Source organism: Octodon degus, unplaced genomic scaffold (assembly GCF_000260255.1).
Source record: "Octodon degus isolate 3935 unplaced genomic scaffold, OctDeg1.0 scaffold00031, whole genome shotgun sequence".
In the NCBI taxonomy this organism is placed as follows: domain Eukaryota; kingdom Metazoa; phylum Chordata; class Mammalia; order Rodentia; family Octodontidae; genus Octodon; species Octodon degus.
The window spans coordinates 513,386-531,505 of NW_004524607.1; the positions used below are offsets into that span (position 1 = coordinate 513,386).

The 18,120-nt window shown below is 42.5% G+C and overlaps 1 protein-coding gene and 1 non-coding gene across 3 annotated transcripts in view; one reads left to right on the forward strand and one right to left on the reverse strand.

Annotated features, from left to right (window-relative positions):
• Nt5c3a (5'-nucleotidase, cytosolic IIIA) overlaps positions 1–17,541 on the reverse strand; it is a 51,170-nt gene extending 33,629 nt beyond the window's left edge. The window contains exon 1 of one of the 2 annotated variants that reach the window (XM_004629553.2): positions 17,303–17,541. In XM_004629553.2, coding sequence (XP_004629610.1) covers positions 17,303–17,440 — 138 coding nt within the window. In that variant the 5' untranslated portion in view covers positions 17,441–17,541. The remainder of the gene's footprint in view (positions 1–17,302) is intronic. The other variant, XM_023713441.1, reaches the window with a different exon arrangement.
• On the forward strand, positions 14,536–14,639 carry LOC111816400. Its single transcript, XR_002820804.1, has one exon. It is a non-coding gene; the product is annotated as a U6 spliceosomal RNA (small nuclear RNA).
• Positions 17,542–18,120: the final 579 nt, after the last annotated feature.

Below are 18,120 nucleotides of genomic sequence, written 5' to 3' on the forward strand. Positions count from 1 at the left end.
CTGGGGAAACAGCTCAGTGGTAAAGCACTTGCCCAGCATATATAAGGCTCTAAATTTAATCCTCAGCATCATCAAAAGACAAAAACAAAACACCCCAGAGTAACACATTTACAACTACATACAAAAAATTACCTCCAAAGGAGTAATTTTACCCAACGCTTTACTCAAAAGCTTCAAAAGCAGCCCAAAACATCAGGCTAAATGCTGATCCTGCTACTTACTAGCTAGTGCCTAAACAGGTTAGGAGAAAATTGTAACGACTAAGCTAGACGGGGGTGAGGGTTAAACATGCAGAACATATTTGCTCTTAAGCAGAGACTCTCAGACTCAACCACATGGGATGTTTGTACCTCTTTTCTAGTTCTAGTTCCAGTGTAGTCTCTTTTCCCTCAGCTTAGTGACACCAGTGAGTTTTTATTTTGCAACATTTCATCCTGTTATGCTGTAGCCCACAATGACTTTATTTTGCTCACAGAACTGGCTTTTATTTGGGAAGAAGCATTTTACTGTGCTGTCACAGGCTGTTTTCCAACTGTAGGCTCAAGCCTGCTACCCCGGCCCTGCAAGTCTTAGGTTATGGTCTTCTTAATCCTGTCCCCAACCTAAATTTCAAATGATAGGACACTTGAGGTGAGATAAACATGTGGGTTGTGATGAGACCAAATGTGGAGGACAAGACACGACAGGGACAGGAAGGATCTTGCCAAATAAAGTAAGCAACATGTCAACTGTAAGCAGTTGTGTAACCTAGGAACACCTTGAGAATGAGGAATATAAACAGCATACAAAAAAACTGACGAGCAGCAGTAAGTCTATCATGAATGAAGGTGGGCATCCTTGATTTATTTATTTATTTTTTGGGGGAGAAGGGTCTACAGGGTGTTCAGCATCTCACTACTAGATCAGACTCATAGTGATCCCCCTATTTATAGCCTCCCAAGAGCTGGGATTACAGGCGTTCACCACCATGCCCAGTCTCAATTGCTGCCTCTGTACGCCCCGGGGGCGGGGCCAGCACTGCAGGCCAGAGGATCGAAAACCCGGGCCCTACACCTGCTTGCAGGTGCTTTAATCTGCTGAGGTATTTGGCTGACCCTTATATTTTCACATTATATAGTTTAATAGTTTAAACGACCCTGAGAGGTAACATGTCCCAGCATTCTGGGAGGCTGAGGCAGGAGGATGACAAGTTTGAGCCCACCCCTAGCAACTTAGTGACTCAGTGGGGACCTGTCACAAACAAATGAACAAATAAGCAAACAAAAAAACAGAGTACAACACAAAGATTATTTTGACAAGTAGCACTGTGCTGCAGAGAAGCCTGCCACCTACTGACCAAACAATGAAGTTGCTTAAATTTCATTGACAGCTATTGTCATCAGAGGAAAAAAATCTCAGGTAAAGTTTATGACACTGCATTTCAAATGAATGGACTAAAAATTAAAAAAAATCACAACCCAGCAGTGGGGAGGCTACAACATGAAGATTCCATGAATTTGGGGTTGGCCTGGGCTACACAGTGAATTGAAGGTCAGAATGAACTATATGGTGAGACCTTATCTCAAAAAAACCTCCATGAGTTCTCCTTAGGGGAGTTTGGCCATTATTTTCAGCATTGCTTCCTAGCTCCTATGCAGATCCCTCAGTCTGCTACCATAGATCCCTCTTCTGGTGTAGACTTTCTAGCTTTCACACTGACCTTTGGGCCTTCCCAGTACATATCCTTCATACAGACTTTCATGAGACATATGGGCTCTGGGCATCTAGCTGGATTTGTGGAGGACATTGCCATGAGATCCAACCCCTCGGCTGGATTCTTTGGGTCTCTACTGTGTGAACTGATCTCTCATACTCTTTTTGCATCTGACTATTTAGGTGAATGTTATAAATTAATCTTATAAATAAAAAACATGAAAAATTATAACCTTTAATTGAAACAAGAATAAGGATTAACATTGGGCTTTAAAAAAAAAAAGCATTCAAGGGCTAGTGAGATACCTCAGTGCACTAAGCGCCTGCTTAGGTAAGCATAGGGTCTGGGGTTTGATCCCCGGCACACATTCGTGCCAACCCCGCCTCTCAGGGTACGCGGAGCTGGTACCGAGACAGGTCATGGTGGCACATGCCTGTAATCCTAGCACTGGGGAGGCTGAAAACAGGAGGATCAGTAGGAATCTGAGCTGTGTAGTGAGACCCTGTACCAAATACATAATAAACAAACAAACAAACAAACAAACAAACAAACAAACAAATAGAGAATTCAAGTAGTCCTTTCTCCTGCTGTTGTTTTTAGGAGTACTGGACATCAAGACCTGAGCCGTTAGGCAATAGCACCACCACAGAGCTTCCTCCTGGGCCATAAAACTTGGTTTATATTCTATGGGGCTGGCAGTGTAAATCAGTGGTAGAGTGCTTACTTAGCATGCATGAGGCCCTGACCTGGGTTCAGTTCCAGCACTGAAAAAGATGCTGTGGTACACACCTGTAATCCCAGCACTGGGAGTCTTGAGATAGGAGGATTGCAAATTCAAGCCTTGGCCTGGACTTTGTTATGGCTAAATTGTTTTAAGAGCAACAGGCAAATGGAAAATAATGAATTACTCTGATTTTAAAAAATCAGAGCAAATCATAGTAAATCATATTACTATGAAAAGTAAACTATGCAAGACAAACCAAAGCTTCATAGAAACTGTTAACTATAAACAGTTTCTAAAGTAGCTTCCAATAATATTAACACATATACGTGTGTACTTTCTCTGGAGGCACAACTGTCCTGGGGTTTATCCCTCCTGCCCCCATTACCTCCTCAACTTTTAAAAATGTTAATGCTAGCTATGTTTATGGTAGTTCATGCCTGTAACAGGGTACCCGGAAGGCCAAGGCAGGAGTATCACTGTGAGTCTGAGGTCAGTCTAGACAATAGAGAGAACCTGTTTCAAATACTCCCAGCCCCACCAAAAATGAATGAATACTGACTAACTTTTTATTTGCTGGTTTTTCTTTTGTCTGGGACAAGTCTTTCTTTTGTTTGTATGTATCCCAGGCTGGCCTTGAACTCATTATCCTCCTGCGTCAGCCCCCCAAAAACTGGGATTACAGGTATATGCCACTCTGCCCAGCTTTTTTAACAGCTGCACAATATTCAATTATACAAATACACCACAATTTGACCAATATATGCTGCTTGCAATGTTATATATGCAATTGTCCTTTTTTCTCTATCTGCATCACGGCCTTCTCTCTATAAAGCAATTGTTAGGCAGCCTTAGTGTTAACTACTTAGGAGCAAGTAACCATCGTAAGTTTCCTGACATGGAAAAAAAATCTGTATTTTGCTGGGGAGTGTCTTTAACATTCACTCCAGTGGTGCTCGAACTATAGCAGGATCAGAATTGCTGGGAGGTTGTTTACAGATAACAGGGCCCACCTACACAGTTTCATTGTTTGTTCAGCATGGGGCCAGATAATCTACATCTTTAGCAAGTTCCACATCTCTAGCAAGTTCCCACAAGATGCTGCTTTGAAGCCCTTTAATATAAAACAACGTGGGATCCTGTGTTACTGAGTGAGGCGCCACCCTTCTCTGTCATAGTTCACGCTGTAGATTGTGTGACGGAGGCAAACCTGCCCAACCTGCCTGTGGGTGATGGTTAGGAGCCAAAAGCAGAAAACAGAGGGAAAACTTGGGGCCAGGGACATGGCTCAGTAGAATAAGCACTTCCCTGGCAAGCGCAAGGGCCTGAGCTCAATCCCCAGTTCCATAAATAAGTAAATAAATAAATAAAATGCAGAGTGACCTCATGGTATGAGGGTCTCTGCAAGTGGGGTTCTCAGTAAACTTCACAAGTTATGAACCTGTTGAAAAGTGGTTTCACTGCAAAAGAAAAAGAGAAATCCTACAGCTACAATTGTTTTAGGAAGTAACTATTTGTAAGTATCAGATAAGAAATTAAATTTTCATTAAAGTGGAAGATGTGGTTAACTTGTGGCTGGAACACAGGAAACATAACTTGAAAGAACAAAGTCACATAGCCTGCTATAAATACCTCTACAGTTACACATGTGGGGATTCCTCCTTGATATATTTTTTTTGTCCATGTTAAGAGCTTAATGCACAGCCAGGCATGGTGGTGCATGCCTATAAATTTAGCAAAACAAACAAAACTAAACAGTTTAGTATTTGAATCCCTGTGTGTCTGAGGCCACTTGTGGGCTACACAGTGAGTTCCAGGCCAGCCTGAACCACACAGATCAAACAACCAACCAACCAAACAACCAAACAGAAAACCCCTTTATAGCTTAGAGAGCAAGAGACAGAGAAATTTTAATGTAGAGCCTGGCATAGTTGCACCTTAACCCCAGCACACAGGAAGTTGATGCAGGAGGACTGACACCATCCTACACAAGTTCAAAGTTAGTTTGGACTACAGGGTATGACCTTGTTTCAAAAACAGCAAAAAATAAAATAAAAGGAGTTTAATGTATTTTCCTTGTCTTACAATATAGTTTATTCACACTGGAGGAATCTGATTGCTAGTCAGGAATCACACCATGTCCTACAAATTTGAACTTCAAAAGTCTTTATCATATTTGGCTCTCTCCCTCCCCACAAATCCAGTGCCTCACACATGCTTGGCGAGTGCTCTATGGTGAGACACACCACCACCAGGCTCTATGTGTGGTGCTAGCCGGGACCTGCACTTGGAAAGCTACCCTCTAAATCTCACATGCACATATCTGGGAGTAGTTATGTCCCAAGGGTACCTCAAAATCGAAATAGTTCAGATGTGAAAGAATGCTTCTTTACTCTTGGGATGAACGTAAGATAAAAGCTATTCTGAATTTGTGTTCTCTACTTCTGCATTCCAAGGACTAGTAGTAAGTAATGGACTTTTCTCCTATTGACAGAATCCCAGTTGTGCTGGAGGGTGGCAATGGGGTCAGATGGAAAACAACCTCTTAGCTCCGCCTGTGAGGTGAGATCTGAAAACACGGGGAATGTTAAATTTTAACATTTTATTATAGTAAAAGACATATTGCTATTAATCTCACCTTGAAATCCACCCCCTCATTTCAAACACACTTAGCCCACCATTCTTGCCACTTTCTGAAGCAGCTTTGGAAGTCTTTCCTGAGTGTCTTTAATTGAGCTGTCCTGTCTACTGGGATATCCAGAATGGACTCAAATGGTGACCTTTCTGGTCATTTTGACTTGGGGGAAGAGCCAGAATATACATGGTGCCAAATTTGATGAATATCGTGGATGAGGACACACCATCATGTTTTTATGAGCCTGCCTTTCTGCTGGATGGCACTTGGCAGCAGCATTCACCACATTGTTTATCACTGCTCATAAAGGCAATCAAGAAAGATTTCCACAACAGTGTCTGAAATTGGCAAAGGAACTGGTTGTGGGGGCTCACATCTATAATCCTAGCTCTCTGGAGGCTGAGGTGGGAGGATCGCTGTGAGTTCAAGGCTAGCCTGAGCTACATAGTGAGACTATCTCAAAAACAGAAGTAAATAAATAACCCAAGAAAAGTTGAGCATGGTAGCACATGCTTATAAACATAGTACTTAGGTGGCTAAGGCAGAAGGACTAGGAGTTCGAGGTTAGCCTGGACTGAATAGTGAGGCATCCCACATACAATGTCTCAAGCCCTCTCCCAAAAGAAACAAAACTTGTGTTGCTTATTGAAGCCACTATTTTGAGGTTTCAGCTTCTGTTAGTCAAGAGTAACTGGTAATAATAATAATTTTTAAAAAGCGAGACAAGGCTGGTGTGATGGCACTAGGGAGGATGAAGAAAAGTATCTCAAGTTCAAGGCCAGCCTGGGCAACTCAGCAAGACTACCTCCAAATAAAGATGGCAGGGGTTGTACCTAGGTAGCACAGTGCTTGGCTAGCATGTGCACGTCCTGAACCCTGCAAAAAGGGAGGAATGGGGAACAAAGAAAAAGGACCATATCCATCCAGATCCCTAGAGAGCAGACTCAATAGTAAAGGATACAAGACACCATATAAATCCTTGGTTGTGAGAAAGCAAGAGACAATGCCAAAGCGTTACAGAGAACACACTACACAAAAACAATCACAACTTCTAAAAAGGTCCTGATGGATCCCAAATCTGAGCACTGATATAAACTAGGCAAAAGCTGAAACACAGAGATTTTTAAAAGTGATAAAGTTGCTTCACTGAAGCAGTGATATAAATCTTGTTTCTTCTCCCTTTTCTAAATTTAGACTCACTAGGAGGCTTGTCACTTGGTTTAGCGCCCAAGAACATCTGACCTCCTCTTACCATGGAAATTTTCAGTAGAAGTTATCACCCAGAAAGAAACACATCAGTTTCATAAAAACAGCACCGGCTGTTTAAGGAGTAACAGTTAATGTTAAGAAAGAAACAACAAAGGGGGTGCCCAACTCAGAAATGACAACTCTGGGGAGTGGGGTGGTCTTGACACTGCCCACTCCAGCTGTCCAAGTAATTTTTTACTTTTTCTTCTTTTGCTTATAGGGGGCCAACATTAAAACTGGATATTTGTTCTGGTTTTGTTACCTATATTTTACCTCATTGAATAGATATTCCTGCTTTGAGTAATTTAATAAATATAAAAATAAGTAAGACCAAAGCATCTCATCTTTTTTTGGATTGTTTCCTATTATAGAAAAACAGAAAATCTGTTAATAAGAGAATTGGAAAGCTAGATATAGTAGTGCACAACTACACTTTCTTCTTCTCCTTCTTCTTTTTCTTCTTCTTTTTTTTTTTTTTTTTTTTGGTGGTACCAGGGATTGAACTCAGGACCTTGCGCTTGCCAGGCAAACACTTATTCCACTGAGCTACCTCCCCAGCCCCAGTGCGCAACTACAGTCCCAGCACTTGGAAGGCTGAGGCAGAAGGCTTGTCCTGAGTGCAAGGCCAGCCTATTTTGGTTTTTTTGTAATGGTCTCAATATCTAGTCTAGGCTGGCCTTCAATTCACAATCTTCTTGCTTCAGCCTCCCAAATGATAGGATGCCCCTTCACGCTCTGCATTAACAATGTAGCCAGGATCAATGTTTACCTGGTAACTTTAAGGTCATTCTTCCCTGTAAGTGATCTCTTTAATGATTATGAACAATAAACTCTCAGCAATTTCCCAAGCACTGTGAACTCACTGAACTCCGCAGCTAATCTAGGTAGTAAGCAGGGCTACTATTATCTCTTCATTAGCAGATGAGGAAATGGAAGTCAGGGCACCAGGTACCTTGCCTGAGGTACACTGCTTTGTGACTGAGAACCTGGCTCAAACCCTGAGCTATGACTCCAGGGTCCACATTGCCATCAAGTCCTGCTTAGTCACCTCTGAGCTTCTCTATCTCCTGAGCCCTAACTTAAGTCCTGCCTGTTCAGTGGCCTAGTTCAAGGCCTCTAGCATCTTCCACAAGGATGCTGCCATCACCTCCCAACTAATGGCCTTCATTGCAGGCCCTCTCCTTCACTCTACCACATGCACGTTATGTGCATAAAGCTCTTTGCTAATTATGTAAGTATTCTTGAAAACTTGGATGCTGGGTTCCACTGTCAGCATCAAAACAACATACACCTTTTATGGCTTCTCAAGGCTTCTCCTTGCCTCCAAAATAAAGGGCAAGTGAGAGCAGGGAAGGTAGAAGAAATGCACACTGTGCTGTAGGGTAACAATTACATCTATTTATAAGCGGCTACTACAGGCCAGATGTGGCTGAGAATTTCACATTCACTAAATCATTTCATACCCACAACTAAAGATATATACTAGCACTTTCTTTTTTATAGACAAAGGAAATGAGATGAGGCTTAGAGGGATTGAGGAACTTTAAAAAAAAAATTCTAATTGCACATACCTGAAATCGTGCCAGAGGGTGAGGCAAAAGGACTGTCAATTTGAGACCATGCTGGGTGATGCAGCAAGTTTCAGCCAGCCTGAACTACCCTGAAAGACCTAGTTTTTTAAAAAAATGATACTTTGTTTAAGGGTTGGAGATGTTAGAAACTTGGTCAAGATAACAATACTTATTAAGTAGAAAAGCAAGGCTGAGGCCACCATATCTGCTCAAACCTGAGTTCCTGTTCTTAAAGGTGACTTGGGCATTCAATACTATGCCAGGGGTAACTAGGTCCTTTAGGGACAAGCACTAAACCCTTGCTTAAAAAACTGATCTTACCCAAAAGTTTTGGAAATCACAGTTTTAATTTTTTTTTCTTTTTTTCTTTTTTTCGAGGTAGGGTTTCACTATGTATCCTGGTTGGGATTCCTACCTCAGCCTCCAGGAAGCTGGGATTACGGACATGTGACACCGTACCTGCTGTTTTTTTTTTTTTTTTTTTGCTTTCTTTTCTTTTCTTTTTTTTCTGCTGGTTTTTAAGAATAGTAAAATGGAATGGGGTGTAACTCAGTAGTAGAGTGCTTTCCCAGTGTGTGTAATACACTAGGTTCAATTCCTGACACTACAAAAATAAAAACAACAGTAGTCCTGTAACCCTGGATTAGATTGCAAATTAAATGAATTGTAAAGCTAAAACAGGAAACTGAAAATGTGTATGTGGTTGTACACTTTGGGCTAACTCACACTCTCACTTCTCTGCTCTTCAGTTAGACTGTTTTGATAGGATGAGTCAGAGCAGCGCTTGGACTGTCTGTCTTATGAAACGGTCACAGGAACCCAGAAACCCATCAAGTTAGCAAAATGACTAGAAAAGGAAGGTTTACTCATGTGAACTGTTAAAAGAATGCTTCAGGTGCTGAGTATAGTGGTGCACATCTGTAAACCCAGCACCTGAGGAAGGAGAATCAAAATTCAAGACTGGTCAGGCAGTTTAGTGTCAAAACAAAAAAATATAAAAAGGAGTGGGGATGCAGCTCAGTGCAAAGGCCCTGGATCCAAACCCCAATCCCACAGAAAACAGACAGACTGTTCCATTAAAGCTCAAGGGAGCAGGGTGGGTGGGGGCTGGAGAGATAGCTCACTGGTCTCAGTGCCTGCCTGGCAAGTGCAAGAACCTTGGTTCTATCCTCGGTACCACATGCTGTGCTGGCCCCAGAACCCCGTCTGAGCTGTGTAGTGAGACCCTGTACCAAGTAAATAAATAAATAAAAGATTAAAATAAAACCCCAAGGGGCATAAGACTTTTCTACTATAAATTTGTACTTTAACTTAATACTAGCTTGATGTGAAAATGTGATGTCTATTCTAAACACTCATTCCATATTTAATTTTATTGATATCTTATTTCCCTGCTTAGTGCATGTTATGCAATATAGTAGGAATCACTTGACAAAACAGGGAGAAGTGAGAAGACTGTCATACTGGGAAAAAAACTAAGCACACACGCTGTCAGTGTGAGACATGCACATGGAACATGAAGTTATGTGTGGGGACTGCCTCGGGTGTGACAGTTGATGCAAAGCTTATTTCTGTGGTAGAGTTCTACTGGTGTTTTTGTTGTACTTTATATAGGAATTTATTTCTGATGTTAGCTTTAGGTTTTGTAAGGAAGTATACAGCTGATGTGAAAATATTGATAGTCATTCTAAATGTACAATGCACAGTGCAATATATATTAATAACTTATTTTTAAATTTAATTTATTTATTTGGAGACTGGGTGTGGTGGTGTGTGCCTGTAATCCTAGCTCTTGGAAGGTTGTAAACAGGCTGATCACTACGAGTTCAATCTAGTAGTGAGACCCTGAACACCCTGTAGACTCTTCCCTAAAATACAAAAAAAAAAGTCTATTTATTTGGTACAGGCTCTCACTACACAGCTTGGACTCAGTGATTCTCCTGTCTCAGCCTTCCCAGTGCTGGGATTACAGGGTTGCACCACCACTCCTGGTTTCAGTGTCTGGCTTGGCATGCCTGGGCTCTGGTGCCAGTGCAGCATGTAGTACTAGGGATCTAACCATCCTTGTGTTTGCTAGGCAGGTGCTTAGAATGCCAAGCTATCTCCCCATCCCTAATTTTTGATATTTTATGTTCCCATTAACTACATATTATATAATAAGAACTTCCTGACAAAATATCAAGGTAACTAAGAGGTCAAGTATGTCCTACAAAACAAAAAACAAAAAACAGGAAGGCACACAACATGTGCTGTCAGTGTAAGTGATATGTATGCAGACTACTTTAAGGTGTGATAACTGAAGTAGAGCTTTTTTAGTAGTGTCATTTGTATTTTCATTGACATTCACATAGGAACTTTTTTTAGACTTCAGACACCAAAAACTCCATGTTGAAAATTTTGATGGTTTAAATAAGTAGTGAATATTAAAAACTCAATACTTAATTTTTTCTATTAAGTACTGCTTAATATAATAAAATTCACAAAATTAATCTAACAATAGAGATATCCTAAAGAGCAGACCCATGTTTGTGCACCATGATGACAAAATTAGGCTTACATCCCTTAACATGAATGTGTTATGAGATGATGATGATGACTAAATTTTTTACATCTTGAAAGCAGGGAACCAGGCCCTGAAATCAGGTCAAACTAAAGTGCTGATACCTTGTAAAACTCTGAATATCCAATAAGTCTTTCTCCGTGGTATTTCTGTTTGTGATTTAATTCAGACCAGATATGTTTACTTGATAATAAGACCCTGTTCAAGCAGAAGTAATTACACTCTATTTCACACACTATACTTATACATACAAAGTGTTTGCTTTTCTGTATGTTCAGCTTTCTCCAAACTGATCATAAAATTTTGGCAGGAATTTATCCACTTCCATAGCAGTCAGGAAACTCCATAAAAGGTCAGTCAGTGACTAGTCTAAGGTCTATGACCCAAGAGATACACTCAAAGATAGAGAGGCATTCATTTAACACAAAACCAAATTTGAGCAACTTCACTGAGGCAATTCCAATGTAACTAGCTGGGTGTGACAGCGCATACATATGTCCTGCTGCCTTGGGAGCTGTGCGAGTATCACACAAGCCCAAGAGTTCAAAACCTGCCTGGGCAACAGAGAGTCTTCCTCAAAACACAAAATAAAACAAAACCCAAATACAAGCCGGGTGCCCTGGCATATGTCTGTAATCTCATTCACCCAATAAACTAAAGAAGGACAGCTGATGGAACCGTGCTCAAAAAGAGAACTTTTTAAAAAGGCCGAGGATACAGCTCAGTGGTAGAGTCCGCTTCTAGTATGCACAAGGCCCTGGTCCCCAGTGTGCGTATAGTTGGGGTGGTGGTAGTGGGGTGAACACATGGCAAACCACACAGATATAACTGACTTTAAAAATAACATTTCACTTGTCTTCAAAGTGGCCATTTCTTATCATCAAAATGTATTGCAACTCAGGTCAACAATTTCTGACATTGTCAGTCAAGCGGAAGACCCAATACTATTATGGGCTACTGGACTCTTTTAGAATATTTTGCTGAGTTTACACACCTATAATATTCAATAACGGAACTTTAAAAAGTGGGGTATAACTATGAATGTCCATTTTGTATCTGTGTATTCAAAGTGGTTAGGATAGATATATAGTTACATTCTCTTAATGAATAGAGGGATCTGTTTTAATGGTATTTGTAAATAGGATATCATGTCCACATCTGGTACAGCAATTAACCACTAGGAAGAATGTATGCAATGTGTTAGTTATGTTAATTATTGAAACTGTCCTACCAATTTGATTTGAAACTGTCTCATTGCTATTTGTTTATCAATAAAAGTATCGGGAAAAAAAGAAAAAAAATGTATTGCAAACGTTCATGTTTTTATTCAGTAAGTCTTAACTTTGTTAGTTATAGAAACAGCACAAATTTCAAACTAAGCTGCAGTGACCTTTTTTAAAACAAAAAACCATAAAAGTCCTCTTTTCAGATGATTACACTGTTAGTCCCATAACAGCATTTACAATCTGTTACTATTGTTCAGGGCTCAGATCTCCTTTGCCCCCGATACATTTGCTTGTGACAACCAATTCTATACCCTTAACTACCATGCCTGCTTCATCCCATCCCCTTCTCTTTCTTCACTCTGCTAACTATGCTTGCTGAGCTAAATCCTCAATCTTGGCTTCCTCCAAAACTATGTCAGGATCTGAAGCTGCGCTCTTATAGACATCTGGCTTTTGATGACAAACAGGATATTCTTAGATTTCCAGACAGTGACTCTAGTAACCCCTGTAACCTGCCCAAGACCCAGTTTGGACATAGCCCTCTGTGCCTTCTGTTTTGCTTTACCGACTGGTTCTTCATCACTTCAGCTGCTGCCGCCAGCTGGGCTTGTGTGGAATCTTGCTGCTTGAACTCTGGTACTGATTCATCACTGTCAGATTCTGTTCCAGACTCTGTCTCTGCCTGGGGCTCTGGCAACTCCTGCTCTGTAACAGGGACAGTTTCTGTGGCTCTACTGGGTATTTTGTGCAAAGAACGCGGAACCACAATGACCAAACGTTCGTTTTTAATTCTAATCTGTAGTAAGATTTTGACACAGCTCATCTCTGAACATGGTTTTCACAGGAGGGTGATATTCATGATACCTGAAATGCTGTCATGTTACAGTAAGTCGCTGTAATTTATAATGTGCTGAGAAGGAACAGGAAGGGATCCACTTGGGATTGAATCCCAGGAAGGGATTCATATTGGCTGCAATATGAATGTTGCATGAAAACAGCTCCAGACAAAATCTAAATGAACAAACATGACTGTATGCTAACAAAAATAATTTAGGACGAGAAGTTATGGTCTACGCTTGCAGTCTCAGCACTTGGGAGGCTGAGGCAGAAGACTCAAGCTCTAGCCCAGACTAGGCAACTAAAGAAGTCCCTGTTTCAGGGGCAGGCGAAATAGCTCAGCAGACTAACATGCCCGCTTAGCCAAGTGCGGGGAACACGGTTTACTTTAAAAATTAACTTTTTTCATTCTTGCAGAGTCACCTATTGGACATCCAATATTTCATTTTCAACTGGAAAAAGCTTATTGACTTGATGGAGGTATGGCAAGAATGTAAGAGTCAAAGGACAGAGCATACAAGAACCAGGATGAAAGGATGTCTCAACACAATAAAACAACCCTGGATTCTGATTCAACATGCAAACTAGCATCTGCAGGTCTGCACCTACAGGGTAACAACTGCACAGACAACAAGGAACTTACGTCTATGCCACACTCTGAAGAATGTGCAACAGAGCTTCCTACAATTTTTTTTTTTTGAAAAGCATGTCTTTATGTTCATTTAAGTCTGGACTTCACTATCCGCCCACCTCAGCCCCCCAAATGCTAGGATTACAGGCATGTGGCACCACACAGGGCTTCCCACTTTGGATACCGGCCAGATCTGATAGTGCATGCCTGTAATCCCAGCATTGGGTGGCTAAAACAGGAGGATGGTGACATGGAGACCAGCCTGGGTAACTTAACAAGACACTATCTTAAAAAAAAAAAAAAAAAAAAAAAAAAAATTAAAAATGTATGTAGCTTGGTGCAAAGGCCCTACATTCAATTCCCCGCATGGGGGCAGGGTGTGGACATCTCACAGTGATTTCCTTCTATAGAACACAGTGTATAAGGAAGGGAAGGAAAATAACTTTACAGAAACTACAAACTCCATTAATTGAAAGAAAAATGCAGACAAAAATCCAACTGAGGAATATTCTATTTGATACCAACCACAACTACTCAAAACTGTGAGAATGTAAGTAAAGTTTGAGAAATTGGCATAGCCAAGAGGAGGGAGGAGGCAGTGGATCTCAGTGGCAGAGCACTCGTGAAGAGGGACATTCCTGGAGGAGACTTTATGCAAAAACACTAGAAATCTGAATAAAAGTACAGACATTTAAGAAAGTATCAGTATTTATTCATTCACTGTAACAAACAAACCATGGTAATGTAAGATGTTAACAAGGGAGGCAACTGCATAGGGGACATATGAAAAGCCTATACCTACCTACTCCTTATTCCTCTATATCTAAATTGTTCCAAAATAAAGCTTACTTTAAAAGTGGGGGGCAGGGAGATGGCTCAGTGGAATAAGTGCTTCCCTGGCAAGCGCAAGGGCCTGAGTTCAATACCCAGTTATACCAAACAAAACAAAACAAAACAAAACAAACCACCAAAAAACTAAAAAAAGCGGGGTGGGGGTGGGGGCAGGAGATAGCTTAGTGGCATAAACGCCTCCCTGGCAAGTGATCCCTGGTAATACACACACACACACAAAATAAAAAGAAGACCTTTTAATACAATTTTTTTTTTCTGTGTGTGTGCGTATGTGTGTTATTGGGGATCAAACACGGGACCTTATGCTTGCCAGGCAGGCACTTACGCTGCTGAGCTATCTCCCCAACCCCTGAAATCTAGAACACAATTTTTTTTTGTGATAGTTGGGAAGGATTTTTTCTTTGTTTTAATTTGGCTGGCTCAGGCTGTCTTAAGGGTGGGTCTGGTAAGGCATGAAGAGCTGGGGATCAAACCAAACCGTGGTATCCTGTGCCTGACTGTTTGCATAAGCAGACGCTTAAACAACTGAGCTAACCAGCAGGCCCCAAGGAAGACCTTCTAGTGCTCACTTCAGCAGCACACATACTAAAATTGGGATGATACAAAGATTAGTATGGCCCCTGCACAAAGACTACATGCAAAAAAAAAAAAAAAAGAAGAAGAAGAAGAAAAGAAAAAGGTCTGTCCATGCATGGTGGCACACACCAGAAATCCCAATGACTTAGGAGGCTGAGGAAGGAGGGCCAAAAGTTCAAGGTCAGCCTGGTCAGTTCAGTGAGAGCCTGCACCAAAACAAATCATGCAAACAAATAACAACAAGAAGAACAACAAAAAACTGGGGGACACAACTCAGTCACATTGCTTATCTAGCATGCATAAAGCCCTGGGTTCAATTTCTAGCACCACCAAAAATTAAGCTAAAATAAACAGTTAACTATGCCAGATTAGTTAGCAATTCATGAAGATTTTGGGTGCTAGAGAGAGAAATCTACCCAGCTCCAGCCCCACAGCTAACAGGTACAGGAGGCTGTTTTGTGGCCTCAGAGAAAATGCAAAATGATGAACACAGTGTGTGGAAGGGAAGCAGCAACCACCTGCACTACCTCTGCCTGTCTCTACTCTGCTGCCTGCTGTGTAGGCCTCTGCACTAAGGCACATTTCTAGAGGCAGCCTGGGCTAAAAAGTGAGTTCAAGGCCAGCTTGAACTACCTTATGAAAACTTGAATCAAAAAGCAAAAAAAAAAAAAAAAAAAAAAAGTGCCTCGAAAAATCCCCTAGAGATAAATAACAGTGGCTAGCACTGTCTCACAGCCACTCCCCCAGATGCTCACAGAAAAACTTCTGAAAGCCTCATTTGAGGGTGTGGAAGTCCTAAGAGATGAAGGTGGGGAATGGGAGGGAGGGACTCCCTAAGACCTGAGTGTTGTAAAGACAGAGAACTAGAGCCAGAACCCACATTTTGGGGTCTCACAATTAAATACTTTTTCCATTTGAAAAAGCAACCTAGGAAAGTCACAAGAGTTTAAATCATAATTTTCCTTGTAAATTTACTTGCAAGCTATATGCATTAAAATATTGTATCCTGTCTGCGCGTAGGTGTGACTGGTGGCTACGGTACACTAAGTGAAGTTACCATTCTTGATGATTCTTCATTATTTTTCAAAGAGAGCAAATTCTTACTTAGGCTGTTGAAAGACCCATCCACAACTTAAGACAAATCACATACATAATTAAGTATTAAAAATAGAATATATTTGGGCTGGAGAGATGGCTCAGTGGTCTAAAGCACCTACTTAGAACAAGCTTAGCAAAGTGCAGGGACCGCGGTTCAATCCCCAGCACCACATGCCAGCCAGCCCCACCCCCTGGTGGGCTGAGCTGGCCACACACACACACACACACTAAATAAATAAATAAACTTAAAAAAAAAAAGAATATATTTATACATTTTGGGTGTGGGGCAAAAGAAAATCATTGTGTTTTAAGTAAGACAGCATCATGAACAAAAGGAAACTTCAGAGGCAAAAACATTTGTTGAGAATACGGAGGTAGAGAAAATAAATTATATAATCCAAGAGCACATTAGCTCAAAATCTAGGAATCTTACTGGAATGAGATCTGTGAGCATTTACTTCCTAAATTTGCTTTTTTCCCCCATAATTTTATTGAGAAACAAATAGCAATGAGATGGTTTCAAACCAAAGTGGTAGGACAGTTTGAATAGTTAACACATTGCATACATTCTTCCTAGTGGTTAATTGCTGTACAAGATGCGGACATGATATCCTATTTACAAACACCATTAGAACAAATCCCTCTATTCATTAAGAGAATGCAACTATATATCTATCCTAACCACTTTGAATACACAAATACAAAATGGACATTCATCTGTATCCCCTTTTTTTGTTAAGTTCCATCATTTAAATATTATAGGTGTGTAAACTCAGCAAAATATTCTACAAGAGTCCAGTATATAGTATTGGGTCCTCCGCTTGACTGGCAACATCAGAAATTGTTGACCTGAGTCCCCTACAGCTCAACATAACAGCATGGCTTTACTACTTATACTTTGCTTTTATACTTTTCTGCTGGATGGTTAAGACCAAGGTAAAGCAGGACCTATGCAACAAGAGTTGTAGCTTTTGGGTCTGATAAGGTCAGTGAAATCCCCTCAGGATTTATCCTGAGATCTAACTTTACTTTTAATAAAACAAAGCTGTTCCCACACCGCCCTTGTGCGGTGGGCCTTCACCAGCAGGACCACACCTCCTCCACCAGGATGAGCACACACCCAGCGCAACCTACACGGTGTTATCTACGAGCCACATGCACCCAGATGCTCACCTGGATGCTCACAGGAGCAGCGACCGACCTGGAGGGATCCAGGACTGTGCGCTCCAGATAAAAAACAGACTTGTCTATGTCAGATCTAGTTACACACTAAACAAACCCAACTTCGGAGCACGTTATCATATATCTCCAGTGGATTTTTGAGGCACTTTTTCGTTTTTGCTTTCTGAAACAAGGTTTCGTTATGTAGTTCAGGCTGACCTTGAACTCACTATGAAGCTCAGGCTGGCCTCGAACCCGCGGTGATCCTCCTGCCTCAGCGTCCCAGTGCTGGGATGACAAGCAGGTGCCACCACACCCGGCTAGAGATACCATTTCAACAACATCAGTGCAGGAGCTCTGAGAATACAGAAGGGGACTTCTGGTATGTCTGCGACAGAGGTGTAAGACTCGACTACGCAGCCCCCGACTCTATAGTGGACACCGGCCTCAGCAGGAGGACCCGCGCTCGGGTCCCGCGGCCTGCCCAGCTCACCATCTCGATGATCTTGGTCTTGCGGCCCGTCCTTCTGCGCAGGCTGAAGAGGTACTGCGCCAGCACCGCCCCCGCTAGCAGGGCGCACACACCGGCGCTGGCTGCCGCGCCCACCCGCACCACCGCCGCGCGGTCCATGGGCGGCCTCGTGCGCCCGCGGCCGGAAGCAGAGCTGTTCGCCGCGGCAGCTCCCTCCAGAGCGCGGAAGCCGCGGGCCTACTAGGCCCCACCCCGCGCCTCCGCAGCAGGGCCCGCCTCCAGAAAGCCCCACCCACGCTTTCTGCAGGCCTCGCTCCACCCGCGGAACACGCAGGTTCCGCCCCCAGGAAGCCCCGCCCCCGAGCGCGGCTCACGTAGGCTCCGCCCCAAGAATGCCCACCTAGAACGCCGATCCGCACAGGGCCCGCCCCACAGCGTAGCACGTACGTATCGCCCCTGAGAAGCTCCGCCCCCAAGAAGCTCCGCCCCCAAGCGCTAGTAAGCGCAGGCGCTCCCCAGAGGTAAGGGGCTAGGGGCACTGTGGACAGTGCGCGAGCTCGGGAGCGGGCGAGACCTCCGCGGAACCAGGGACTGAAGCACTGCTGCTAGAACCGGAGAAGGAAGTGTACTAATTAGCTCTCCCTGCTCTACGCAAGTAGGTGGTGGCTCAAATGAGTCCCTGTCCAGCAGCGATCAGATTCTATCCGTGGGCTACTCGGAGACCGTTTCCACCTTTCTCGCCTTAGCCGTGCTGGACCGCAACTCCCAGCAGGCACCGAGGGTAGTGTGTCTGTCGCCCTGGACACTTTCCAGGCTGCCCCTAGGCACAGCAACTGACC